The sequence below is a fragment of the Oxyura jamaicensis genome, chromosome 6 (genome assembly GCF_011077185.1).
Source record: "Oxyura jamaicensis isolate SHBP4307 breed ruddy duck chromosome 6, BPBGC_Ojam_1.0, whole genome shotgun sequence".
NCBI lineage: Eukaryota > Metazoa > Chordata > Aves > Anseriformes > Anatidae > Oxyura > Oxyura jamaicensis.
Genome location: NC_048898.1, coordinates 9,076,631 through 9,089,138, shown reverse-complemented (window position 1 = coordinate 9,089,138; position 12,508 = coordinate 9,076,631). Strand labels below are relative to the sequence as shown.

The window sequence follows — 12,508 nt, the reverse complement described above, 5'->3', positions numbered from 1 at the left end:
ACCAAGTCTTCAGTGTAAGCAGGCATGGCCCAAAGCCAGACAAAAATTTGCCCACAAGAAGTATTACTTGTCAATAACTGCTTCAACAGCAGCCACTTCCAATGCACACTCTTTGCGTCACTGAAAAGTTGTCATAAAGGCTGTGCATAGCTGTAGCTAGACTTCCAAGGCCAAGACTACAGCTTCGCTTCAGCGCCTGATGGAATTCTCCCTGTGGCATTTGGCTGAAAATACTCTCTGCCACAGTGTGCTGGCCTGTCTAGAATACACAGAGAAATACATTCAATAAGCAAAGTCATACCCCAACAGTGGTTCACTGAACCCAGACTCAGTGACTCCGACAACTTAAAATAGTGAGGAAAGAGTTGAGTAAACAAATCCTTCGTAAGGTCCTGTATATGCTACGCAGTCGTTTTTTAATAACTACACAGCACGCTTGGGATGTTAAAAAAGCTGTAAAGTTAGGAAGTCAGAACATCAGTGGAAAAGCTTACCTTGTGAGTGTAGAGCTCACTGCTCACACTTCAGGAATCTAGTTTCCTGAAGAGCTGGATTTTGGGTTGCAAGCCCCCATGTTTTTCACCCTGCAATTGACTGACGTGGGGGACAGGGCAGGACAGCTGCTTTCTGTTTGGCTGCTTTGAGGATAGCTCAGAGGCAGGCTAAGGGCGAGCAATCAGTTTTGTGCCCAGTTATCGAACACAAAGTTTCCGGTGGCCTCAGGACATCATCTCTGAAACACTGTTCCCAGAGACTCACTTTGCATCTAGATTAGAAATATAAAAAGCATTAAAAAAAAAAAAAAAAAAAAAGTACTCCTGCACAGTGTATTTCTCCAAATCATCCCTTACCTCCTGCTTGTTATGGCAGGGTTGGGAGGAATGAACTTAAACTAGATCAGGTTATTATTGTCTTTGGCAAAAGACATTTGGCTTCTGCAAAGCTAGAAAGCCAGGAAAAAAAAAAAGTGTCTGGTACTGGGTAGGAGTCTCCAATTTTCATGTCCCTACTTGAGATAAATACTTTATGTCACGTAGAGCCATAAAATACCCAGATACTCCACATTTCTGTGAGAGAAACAACAAAAATCTTGAATGAGAACCTGAGGAGGAAAAGACACAAAGCATCCTGAACACCGCTGCCATGGTTCCTGCAGCACAAAGGCTGGATCCAGCTCCTGGGTGCAGGGAAGGCATGGAGCTGGTGACCCAGGTGGGTTGCCCCCGCCACAGAAGCACCTGTGCTGGAAGGCAGGAGGGGGGCTGCCGGGGAGGTGACGGCAGCGGAGAGCCAGGGGCCTGCTTTCTGCAGCCCTGGGCAGGGGCTCTGTGTCAGCGCTCACACATAGCACCGACAGGCTCACAAAGGCAGGGAGGGAGGCATGTGAACAGCGTACAACATCAAATAAATCTAACTCACCTACAACTGTTTTTTACAAAGCTTCAGCCTACTTCAGATCTATCACGGAGTCAGACTGTAGTGAAACAGCTGTGTGAGTTTTTCCTCATATACATATATATGCATATATATATATATAAATACACACATTTACACGCACACTCCAGCCAGAACTGGAACAGGAAAGGAGTCCCAATGTAGGCTTAAGGCACAAGGGCTGCTTTATCTAACAGCTTTGCTATGTTATGGCTCTAGGGTTTGCTTTTATTTGACAGAAGTGGTTTGCTGAACAATGGACATTATGCAATCAAAACAGGTCTCTTCTGCTTTTTCAGAAACACTTATCTTTTCCAAGTTCCTTCTTAAGAGAGCAGCTACAGCAGCATGGCACTAAATTAACCCATAACTCTGTTAGAGTGAGGTTGATGCTGAAAAGTCCTAACACACAGCAAATACAGATCGCTGAAAACAAGGAATAAATGAACAACAGGAACCATAACACCATAAATTCAAATTAATGTACAGGCTTGCCTGAAATTGGATTCTCAGAGGCAGTAGCATTTGTAGGGTTTTCCAGACAATGCAACCGCAAGACAGCATTAAACTTAATGTGCATGCAGGGATTTCAGTTCAGTCCCAATGTGGGGTGAAGAAACTCACAGTACAGCCAGTGCTAGCAGCAGGGCAAGTAAATTATCTGTAACTATTGCAAAGAGAGAAGGGACTGACTTTTTATGCATGTCATTACTGATAGTGAAGTGTCTGTGGCAGGGGAAGGACCCGAAACACCAGCTCCTGCTATCAGGGCAGTACAGTGCAGGTCAGATCACAAATCCCAAGCCTCAATGATTCTGCCTGCTTAGCATGCAGCAGAGAGCTCGTCAGCAGTTTTGCACTGGAAGGCACAAACAAAAGGGTGTTTCTGCAAGGTTCACTGCACAGGGAGCTGTGAGCCCATCTCTGCTTTACAGTTAACATTGTAGGAGAGGAGCAGGGACTGTAAAACGGGGAGGAGTGGGTCTGTGCTGCCAGGCAGCGTGCCAGTTGCTGAGCACCAGGTGGAGCTAGGAGCTGTATTCTGGCCAGCAGCATCCCTACGCATTACTTCATGGAAGGCTCTTGACCCAGATTTGTGAAATAATGCTACCTTTAACTGCAGGGAGGATGAAATCTCTCCTTTACTGCATTGCTGAGCCACAGCCACATGAACAGCATTGTTGTTGGAGTTGCCTTTTTTTGCAAGGAAGAGAGCAGGAGGGGGTTGGAACAGGATGGAGGTTTGAAGCGTCATTTCCTCGCTTGGGCTTTCCTCTGCATTTCCTAAGCTTCCTTCACATGCTGTCTGAGTGGCATAGCTGTAATGTATTGAAAGGCTGATAATAAGATAGATGACATCTGTTTAGGTCACATATTTGATAGGATTAATGCTTCTAAAGACTTACAAGCCACAGCTTAGTACTCTGCTATCTGAACACAGTGGCCCTTGGACACGTGATGGCTGTCAACTCAAGACCCAGCACTTGCAGCGACAGAGAAAGATGGAAGCTGGACATCCAAGTGACTGTGCCAACAGCTGAACACCCGTTTCCTTCTCTGATGCCAGTCAGCCATGAGAGACTGGGTACTTAGTCCTGCACCAGGACTTCACAGTTTAACCCCTCTCCAAGGACCTCTTTGCAAAGCATCATCTGGAAGAAGAAATCACCATTTTTTGGGGTGTAGAGGTGCTGCCTAGCAAAATGGGTATGCTCATTTTAGCTTAGAGGTGAAAAAGGAGCACACCCATTTTTATACTGGGCAGAATTTTTGGCTGCAAGCTTCTTTAAGAGTGAGAAAAAGGAACAAGATTCCCATTAACCCAGACAGGTTACCCATCTCTTTCCCCTTCACAAACCATGTGGCTCTCTAGAGCTAGCCCCTTCGGAGGGCAGGGGAGCAGGCTGCTGCTGACTGTGAGATCACCAGAAAGCACCACCACTGCCCCATCTCTCAGCTGCAGATGTGAGCTGCCCAGGGCTCTACCCAGAGGCTCACAGGCATTAGTCTCCTTATTCGCAGAGAGCCAGCTGGATCTTGTGACCTGTTTAAATAACAAGGCTTTGGAAAGAATCTCAACAGGCATGTTTTCATCATTTCAGATCTATAGTTCTGAATAGCAGGAAACGAAGGACAGCTTAGAAACCAGAACTCCCTCTTCTCACTCAGAGTCCTAAAAGGGAAAGGCACGAGTGTCTGATGCAGCCAGGTTATTTAACTGGTATGGCAGGAGTTGATCAGAATGATTTATTTCCATCTCATAAACCCACATGCTGCCTCCCTCTCTTCTGCCAATTAACAGTATTACTTAGCACTAATAGACTGCTTTCATTTTCAAGGGGCTTAGGAAGACAAATTAATCACCTCAACATGTCTGAAAGGAACAGATGGCAACGAAGTATTAACATTGCAATTTCACAGTTGGAAAAGCTCCCAAAAGAGGGGGCTAGCAGTGTCTGGAGGGCACCCAGCTGTGCTCCACGCTTGTAGCCAGGATTCCTGGTCTTGTCTCTGCCCAGAGACTCTGCTTTATTCCAACCTCACCACACGTTGCTTCTCCTAGGCAAAGCTGTACAGTTTGTATTATTCCATCTTTAACAAGGAATAACATCCTTCCAGAAGGCCTCTTACCTCAGCATGTCTCCAGACAGGTCATTACTGCTTTGGATTTAAAAGACTAAATGTCTATCCAATAATGCAATTAGTCCAGCTTGCCATTGTTTCTTACTGTCTATAAGCAGAGAAGCGATCAGGAAGAAATACGTTCCTCAGGCCATACAGAGGAGATGCTTTTTTCCTCGGAAACATCTGTGGTTACAGCTGGGCACAGAACAGCTGATTGCATTTTCCTCCCCACACACTCCAGTCTCAGCAGACTGGGAACAGCATTGCTCTGTGGGGCCTTTTGGCTCAGCTGTACAGGACACAATTTCTCAAGCTACGTCCAGAAGTGAGGAGAAGCTTATTCTAGCGCAGACGTTCCTAAAGCAAAAGAAAAAAGAAAAAGGGTGAGATTTGTGGCTGTCCTTAACAGAACCAGCTCAGGATCCAGGCTGTAACAGCTAGCAACTGAAAGATCACTTCCAGCAACATGAGGCCAAAGGCAAATAAAGCTTGCCAGAGAAGACCAAATAAATAAAAGCAATGGTCTGAGAACTAACTGATATGACATTGACTAAGCAACTCTTCAGGGTAGTTTTTTTTTTTTTTTTTTTTGAATGAATTAACTATGGAAGGTTTTTATTTACAGCATTGAGAAAAACAGTCCCTACTTTAGTTATTAACCCTATAGCCAAAGATGATCTCAAATAACACATGTGCAATGATAATGAACTCAGCCAGCAGCAAATGCCCGACTGGTTTTGGCCTCTCCTCCGGGAACAGTAACAGTAAATATGGTGACACATCTCCTTTGTTACTAGAGCAAGATAATAATTGAGTGAAATTAATTATTATAGCTTCTTCAGAGGTATTTCATCAGCATACTGATCTCAGTTCCCTTTGCCATCTGTGCTGAACCACTGACCTAAGCATCTCAGCCCATTATCAGTCCCGTAGCCATCAAGCAGCATTGGCAGTTCAGTCCTTCTAGAGACATCAGTTACCGTGCAGGGATGACTTACCAGATCTGGAATATTGCATTTACAGGTAGCTGTTCCCATGTTTCAAAGGAAAGAAAGAGCACCGTAGCAGGCGTTAAAGTTGCCAGTTCTGGAAACTGAGGATTTGTGCCAAATGCAGCCTCAATTTAATCAGCTCTAAGTGGTATGTGAGCATTTAGTTTGGGAAGCAAAAAAAAAAAAAAAAAAAAAAAGTTGATGTAATATAGACTGGTTTTCAAATGGACTCAAGAACAGAATACACTCTGATTTCAGCCTGGCTTGACAGGCATCTAGATTTAGCATTGATCCACTCAACTACAAATCTAAAACGTTTTCCTTATACTTTATATAAAAAGTAGAATTAAATAGATTTTGATTTTCCTAAGTTAGAAAGCATTAAAAAACAGAGACAGTTCTCACATTTGCAAGAGTTAACACTTGAACAGAGGTCTAACTCATGTTACAACCTGGCTGTATTTAAATTTTTTTTTAAAAGTGAACCCAAATGCAGTGATTTTTTTTTTTTAAACAGGCATCCATCATTCCATCATACAAATAAACAAACTTATTCCACCCATGTAGTTAACATTCAGATGAGTAGGGTTTTTTCCAAATGTGCACTAATGTGTCTTGTATTTTAAACCTTTCAAAAGTCATAGGAAATCCATAGATACACAATTTTTGTTACCAACAGGTTTCTTGACAATTCTTTCACTTCAAACAGGCTCTGCACTACATCTGTATTACAGTATAATGTTTCTCAATGGGAATTTTTTGTTTGCTTTACAAAATTGTTTTGGAGAGAAAACAAATCCTTAACCTGCCTGTATGACTAAGGCACTCAGAACAAATCTTATTCTGAGCTGTACTTTGGTGAAAACAAAAATCTCATGTTCAGCAGACATTTGACATCAGATCAGATATGGAACGCAGGACAGGTGAACATTACATGCAGACTGTCCTCTGTGTGGCTTATGCCACAACAAAGTAACCACTGTTCAGGATAGACGCACGTAATAAGAACTCTCTGGAAATCACTTTTAATATAAGAAAAACAAAATTGCTTTTGAGTTGTAGGGTACAATAGTGTGACAGACTATTATGAACAGCTTTTGTTTCATGTCTTCAAGAGATAAGCATTCAATAAGTAATTCACATTACACGAGTCATCTTTGGTAACACTTTACATTTGCATCAGTTGGTAAACATCAGTTCTGTGTATTGAGGGGGTAATTCATCGTAACTACAAACTATTTTGAAAGTCGCAGGAGCGTCCTCCAACTATACATCAGTTTGCAAAGGGACGAGTTCAGGCTAGTAATAACGAAGTCACATCACAGAATTGTGTAGCAAAAATTACAGTTATTTACAATACAGCATTCACTACTTTCTCATTTTGTCTACAGCTCAAGTGGGTTTATAGTCAGCATTAGCATAAATTAACAGCAGAGTAGCTACCAAAACTTAGCAAGCAGGATGGAAAGCTAAGAATTTTTATTAAAGCATCATTTTCTAACTGTTTCCTAACCCTAAATTATTAAAATACAGAAAAAAATCAACATTATTTTAAAAAGATGCATCATTTAGAAAAGGTCTTATTCCTTACAACATTATGTAAAACCAACATAGAAGAGTAAGGGCTACATTAAATAGAGTCAAAGCAGTCAGATGACATGACGGAGACACAACCTTATGTCCTCTGTTGTATTGCCCAACCAGGAGTTTTTCCTTGCTTTGCTGTGTATCTGATGGCCACTGAACTTTTCCCACTTATACCAAAGTGGATTGTCCACATGTACTTGTGTTAACAATTAAGAGCCAGCATTATTTACAATTTACAAAAAAAAAAGCACGGCTGTCCTACAGCTATGCTCACTCCACTGCAGTACTGGAACGACTGCAACAGCTTGGGTATCTCAGGGAATGCATCATTGTTCTGAATGGTCTTTTTTTCCCAGTTTTATCAGAAGATGGCTCCTTATTGAAAGAATCCTCCTTTCTTTTCCCAGCCAGCTGAAGGGGCTCTGTCTGGAATTGTTCTATTTGAATCTCAAGATGTTTTTGAATGGCTAGACCAAGGACCTCTGGATCCACAGATGCCCCATACACTTCCCACGTCATTCCTTCATCATCCCATCTCACTTCACGTACTGGAGATTTGGGGGCCTCCAAGTCTTGCTGCTCCAGGTTCACCTCTGGGAACACATGTGGGTGGCCTTCTGCTGCAGCTGCTGGGCTTGTTGCCACAGATTTGCATTCCATGGTGGGAAGAGTTTGTACCTCAGCATCTCTACGCTCAAGAGCTGCTTTCAGTCCTTTGGTTAAGTCATTTACAGAGGTCATAGTCCACATATCCTTGGTCTTCATTACCATGTCTGTACCTTGCTGGTTGCTAAAGGCCACACAGGCAGCCTGTGCTTCAGGAGGAGCTCTCTCCTGCTGAGTGCAGTGCTGAGCATGCTGCAGTTGTTCTCCAGGAATGGTACAGCACTTCAGGACTCTCTTGGCATCCAGGCCTGATTCACTTACTGAAGACACAAGCTTAGGGTATGTCAGAATGTCTGAAGTAGAAAAGGAATGAAAATAGCCAGGTGCTGCCTCTTTTCCTGACTCGCTAACCGAGCATACCAACCGCGGAACAAGCTGTATGGATGGTATGGGCAAAGAATGGCAATAGGCAGGGACGGTAGCATCTACTTTCAGACAGGAGTCCTGCCTTACATTACAGGGCACTGCAGAGTTGTTATGAACTGGCATCACCATAGGTGAGTATGCAGAGTTTGGAATATTACCGTAAGTCAGACCACCATGAATAATTCCAGTGGCTTGACTGAACATCGTTCTGTTTGAGAAACCATTGCCAGGCATGTGGGGTCCAAGAACAGCGCTGTGAAATGTTCCAGGATCTGTGTAAACAGTAGTGTTACGTGGAATACCACTGCTGTCAAAGCTATTTGTGGGTACTTTTTGGTCTGTAGGTATTGCTGGAAGATGAGTCCCAAGGTTTTGATAGGGAGATGTATTTTCATTTGTTTCTGACGCATCTCCCTCTGACTGGAAAGACATCCTGGCTGCTGATGGACCATGCCTGCTGCTAGAAGAACTTAGGCTGGAGTGAGTAGCACTGGTTTCTACATGAGCAACATAATTTTGCTGTTTGCAGCTGCAAGTTAGGTCTGAGTGGCTTCTCTGAAGAGCAGCTCCTGGTTCTTCCATTTGGCATGTGCTATGCTGGTGTACAATGCAGGCTGAAGAAATATTCTCAACAGTGCTGCTCTTCACACACATCTTAGTGTCACCCACTTCCCAAGATGCTGGGGGCTGTTCAACGATAACAAAATGGTTTGCAGTCTTAGTTCTGCTCTGTGAATTGTTATCAGGTGACAGATTGCTCATGGTTTGGACTACTGATCCATCTGGTACCATCAACCCAGACTGTGAGAAGGACCATCTTGGGCTTGGCACACTCCTGGCATCACTCTCGTTTCCCAGGGTTTGGCAGACAGTGCTACTATGGCTTTTCCTAAGCTCCTGTTTGCTGCTTTGCCTTTCCTCTAAACTTGACTGCCCAGCACAGATCAGACTCGAGGAGCTCTTCGACAGGGGGTGACTGTTGACATTCAAGAGACCATGACAAGTAGGACTCAGTGTGTCCTTGTGGGAATGAGTGTGGAGCTGGTGGCTGTCAGCTGACATCACAAAAAAGAGGAATCTGGAAGAAACAGTGGAGGAGAAAAAGAAGCAGTTTAAGAAGGAAATACAAAAAAGTTCAACTTGGTTTCTACCTTTTACCAGTAGTCATTTAAACTGTGCCAAGTACCATCTCCTTTAAATTTACTGGAGCCATTTTTGGGGACATACAGAGATATGTAAGTTAAGCAAAGGCAGGTATGTTTTTAAACAAGATAGCTTTTTGCCATGATGGTCATCAGCCAGCAACGTTAATTGTACTGTCAAAACAAAGCAAAATACTCAGTTTTTAGTCTCTTTATGTCATCATTTCAAAAGTTATTCAATCACCACTGGAGTTTTCAAACAAAAAAGATCCTAAGAATCTAAACAAATGAACAAGTTCTCCCTTTTTCCTTACCCTTCCTAGCAAGCTTCTTTCAATTCCATTTTGCAAGAAGACCGCTATATTAGTCAACTGTTTTACCAAACAGTTCCCATACAAATGTACAGTAGATGTGGGCAAAACCGTTTTGAACACCAGAAGGAGACAAGCCCTGCCAAGTCAGTGTGGAGTCAGTGCCAGTATTCCCAGAACCAGTAAAGCTGGGGAGCATAGGGCGAAGATACCCAACTGGCCCACAGCATGGTCAGTGTGCCTTCTAGCTTGCCATGGACACGATAGGAGGTGGCAGCAAAGAGGGATCCAGTGAAAGGCCAGAGGTGAAACTACCCTAGGAACCACTGAGCTGGAAGGAAAATCAGTTCTGTAGCACACGCAGCCCCTGCTGTTGTTGGAAAACACTTGCTTCTACTGGTTAGCATACTATCCTTTTGTTGACCTTCCAAATTGTTAGCATGTATGTTAGCACACCCACATTTAGGAGAAGTTGTCAAAATTTCTGAATCTAACCAGATTTAGTAGTAGTTTTTTTTTTTTCCAGTTGAATCAGGTTTTCCACTGTGAGTAGTCCACTCACATTCCCTCGGCATCAGATGTCTTGCATATGAAAATAACTTGCTATACAAATACTGAAAGCATACCTATATTTAGCTATACACAGACACATACATATAAAGATCATTTTGTGGAGCAGAGAAATCTTAAGCATTTATTCTTTGTTTCAGATAAAGCTTCCAGGTCAAGTACTACTGGGTAATTTGCAGTGCAAAAGTATAGTGGGAGCCACAAGTTACCATTTTAAGAAGCTTTCCACCAGATGTGCTGCTCTATACATTCTGCCTCCCTCGCAGAACTCCTACAGAAAATGTTCACAATTTCTTGTGAACCGTATCACTGAGGAAACAACTGTGTGGAACAAGACAGCTATGTACACATGGAGGACAAAAGCACTCTGTAAACATAACAGCAAAGTTCACTCATAACACCAAGAGAACGGCAAGGGAGCACATTCAAACCTCTCAGTGAGCAGCTTTAAATGTGATCCTTTTAATATGATATTTACAGGATCAAAGAGTCATCTGCCAACATAACTGATAAAGAGCACACCTTTTGGTCCATCTACAAACCAAGAGCTCTACCGCTCTACAAGCCATCAGTGCTTGCACTTGTAATTGCATTCTCATTGTTAACTTTGACAAGCTAACAGTTCATCTTGCAAATTTTCCATCACTTGAAATCCACTTGGGTTGGCTATTTTTCATAATGAGATTACTGTGAGCAAGACAACATTTCAAACAACAGTAGGTACAATCACTTCTCTGAGAAGAGTCTTGACATGTGCTTTGTAGTAGGGACTTGCAATTGGCCTAATATCATTTAGCATTAGCGTTTGCTCAAATTTGGACAAAACTGTATGCCAAAAAAGGCAATTTCCCCTCCTTCATTCATATTTGTTCAGTTAGAAATTGAACTCATTATGGACTGCAACCACAGCAAGCCTGCTCTATTTGCCACACAGCCTCTCTGGCCCGTGGGACTCCACCAACTGGTGGCATCCAAAGATGCCAACATTAAAAACACCACCACCACAAACACCAGCAACAAAAGCGTATTTTCTTCTAGGTATGAAATGTCAGATTTCTGGGTTAGAGGCATTGCTGAGCGCAGCTGCAGTCAAAAGCAGTAACTTCTTGCCAGGCTGGCTATTGGTATATTTCTCTGAGTTTTTCAGAAGCCTCCACAAAATTTCCGTCTACACTTAGAAGAGAAGCACGAGCTGGGAAAGGGACAGTTTTAAAATACTTCACTCATCCCCTCCTCCAGAATGTTATCTATCCCGCAGCCACTTATACCTATGGGTATAGTCTGCCACATAGAGTTCAAAGGAGTCAATAGGATTAAACACCAGAGCATAGCTGTCTGCAAGGTGAAGACCTTATATTTAATCTCTTTACAAGATAACACCTGCAAAGGCTCTCACACACACTGGGATGAAATGACATTTACTAATGGAAATCCTGTAACAAATACTGAGTCTAAAGCGAAAGAAAACTTTAAACATAACCTGCTATAAATGCTATAAGCCTATGGAAGCTTTAAAGAGCCCTCTCAGAAAATCAACAAGATTCAAATGTGTATGCGTACGTAGGTAACAAGATCTGCTTTATGTAGTATTTCTGCAAAATCCTAGGTAACTAGAGCTGATGCAAACTTCAGTTTGGTTCATCATCTGAATGAGAAGCAGAAACATTCACCTGAATGAAACAGTCCAAGTATATCAACATTACTGAAAACAATATCCTGTGTGATGCTTGCAATGAAAACTTCAGAGAACACCTGAGAGTTGTATTTTTGTCCCACCCATATAGACTCCTATTGCAGCCAGAATTATAACTAAACATGCACCAATGCTACGTACCTTACACATGCACAAATACATAACAACATAACCAACAAGTATCAACGGCATTTGACTATCTTTGCTCAGATATACAAGTGTTCCTCCATGCTAACACAAATGTAACCATTACCTTATGGCTTCTGGACCTTAAAATCCAATGAACACACGCTTACTAGTTAAGCAAAACAACACCTCACCAGATTCTTTACGACACAGCTAAGGATGGGGAAAAAAAGAGTGAAAAAGAAAAAGCCCCATTGAAACAAGATGAATCAGCTTCCTTTACAATAATGCACTTTTCTGTCACGTTGAAATCCAAAGTTAAGTTTTCACACACAGCCTGAATGCTTCCCTACTTATAGGCCACCCATTGCTTTCCCCCTCTACTGCCTGTTGCTTTCCCACTCTGAAGAGACCTCTGAGCTCTTCCGCAACCAGCACATTTTGCCCACCTGGCACAGGGCTCTGAGCCAGACATGCCCACATGGAGTTCTGGAGGAGGTGACACAGAACAAATGTCTGGTAGACCTGGCCTTTGCTCATCTCTGCTGCAGCCAAGTGTTCCCACTACATTTCACACTAACGTGAGCGCACACAGAGCTGTTTCACAAACTGCATCGGTTTCTTGACCCAGATTATTTTTTTTTTTAAACTGGCTCAGCATTCACTATGTCAGATCATCAATCCAGCTGAACGTCCAGCCACACTGACCACTAATGTCAGTACAGGAAAGAAACATAGGAAGACCATCCCCTCTGCAGAAACAGACTTACCAGTGCAACCAGAGCAAACCCACATAAGTGGTGCCTTTCTTCCTAAGACTTCAGAAATGACATGCAATTCCACACCTGCCTTCCCAAACATCTTAATTTCACGTGCACAATGCTGGAACTGATTCCCCAGAGCCTACAAAAACTCTCACATGTACGTAAACCTCCCTAGAAGAGGTGGCACAACACTGCATGCACACACACTGGAGATGCTGTCCTTCCTACGTGA

At 42.9% G+C, this 12,508-nt stretch overlaps 2 protein-coding genes and 1 long non-coding RNA gene across 8 annotated transcripts in view; all 3 read right to left on the bottom strand.

Annotated features, from left to right (window-relative positions):
• Positions 1 to 554: 554 nt before the first annotated feature.
• LOC118169142 lies at positions 555 to 5,180 on the bottom strand. Its single transcript, XR_004751936.1, has 3 exons — positions 5,058 to 5,180; positions 4,066 to 4,416; positions 555 to 766 (listed from the first exon to the last, which is right to left on the bottom strand). It is a non-coding gene; the product is annotated as an uncharacterized LOC118169142 (long non-coding RNA).
• LOC118169141 lies at positions 1,956 to 4,069 on the bottom strand. Its single transcript, XM_035330162.1, has 2 exons — positions 3,270 to 4,069; positions 1,956 to 2,771 (listed from the first exon to the last, which is right to left on the bottom strand). The coding sequence occupies exons 1-2, from the start codon at positions 3,518 to 3,520 to the stop codon at positions 2,330 to 2,332; spliced, it is 693 nt and encodes a 230-aa protein (XP_035186053.1). The 5' UTR covers positions 3,521 to 4,069; the 3' UTR covers positions 1,956 to 2,329.
• An 880-nt stretch (positions 5,181 to 6,060) lies between the features above and the next one.
• GPRIN2 (G protein regulated inducer of neurite outgrowth 2) overlaps positions 6,061 to 12,508 on the bottom strand; it is a 28,584-nt gene continuing 22,136 nt past the window's right edge. For all 6 annotated transcript variants that reach the window (XM_035330155.1, XM_035330159.1, XM_035330158.1 and 3 more), the window contains one exon: positions 6,061 to 8,748. In XM_035330155.1, coding sequence (XP_035186046.1) covers positions 6,909 to 8,732 — 1,824 coding nt within the window. In that variant the 5' untranslated portion in view covers positions 8,733 to 8,748 and the 3' untranslated portion in view covers positions 6,061 to 6,908. The remainder of the gene's footprint in view (positions 8,749 to 12,508) is intronic.

Coding starts and splice junctions, on each gene's coding strand:
- LOC118169141 (XM_035330162.1), bottom strand. CDS start 3,520: ATGCCTGTTGAGATTCTTTCCAAAGCCTTGTTATTTAAACAGGTCACA. Junction 2,772..3,269: donor TGTGAAGGGGAAAGAGATGG/GTAACCTGTCTG, acceptor TCTTATTATCAG/CCTTTCAATACATTACAGCT.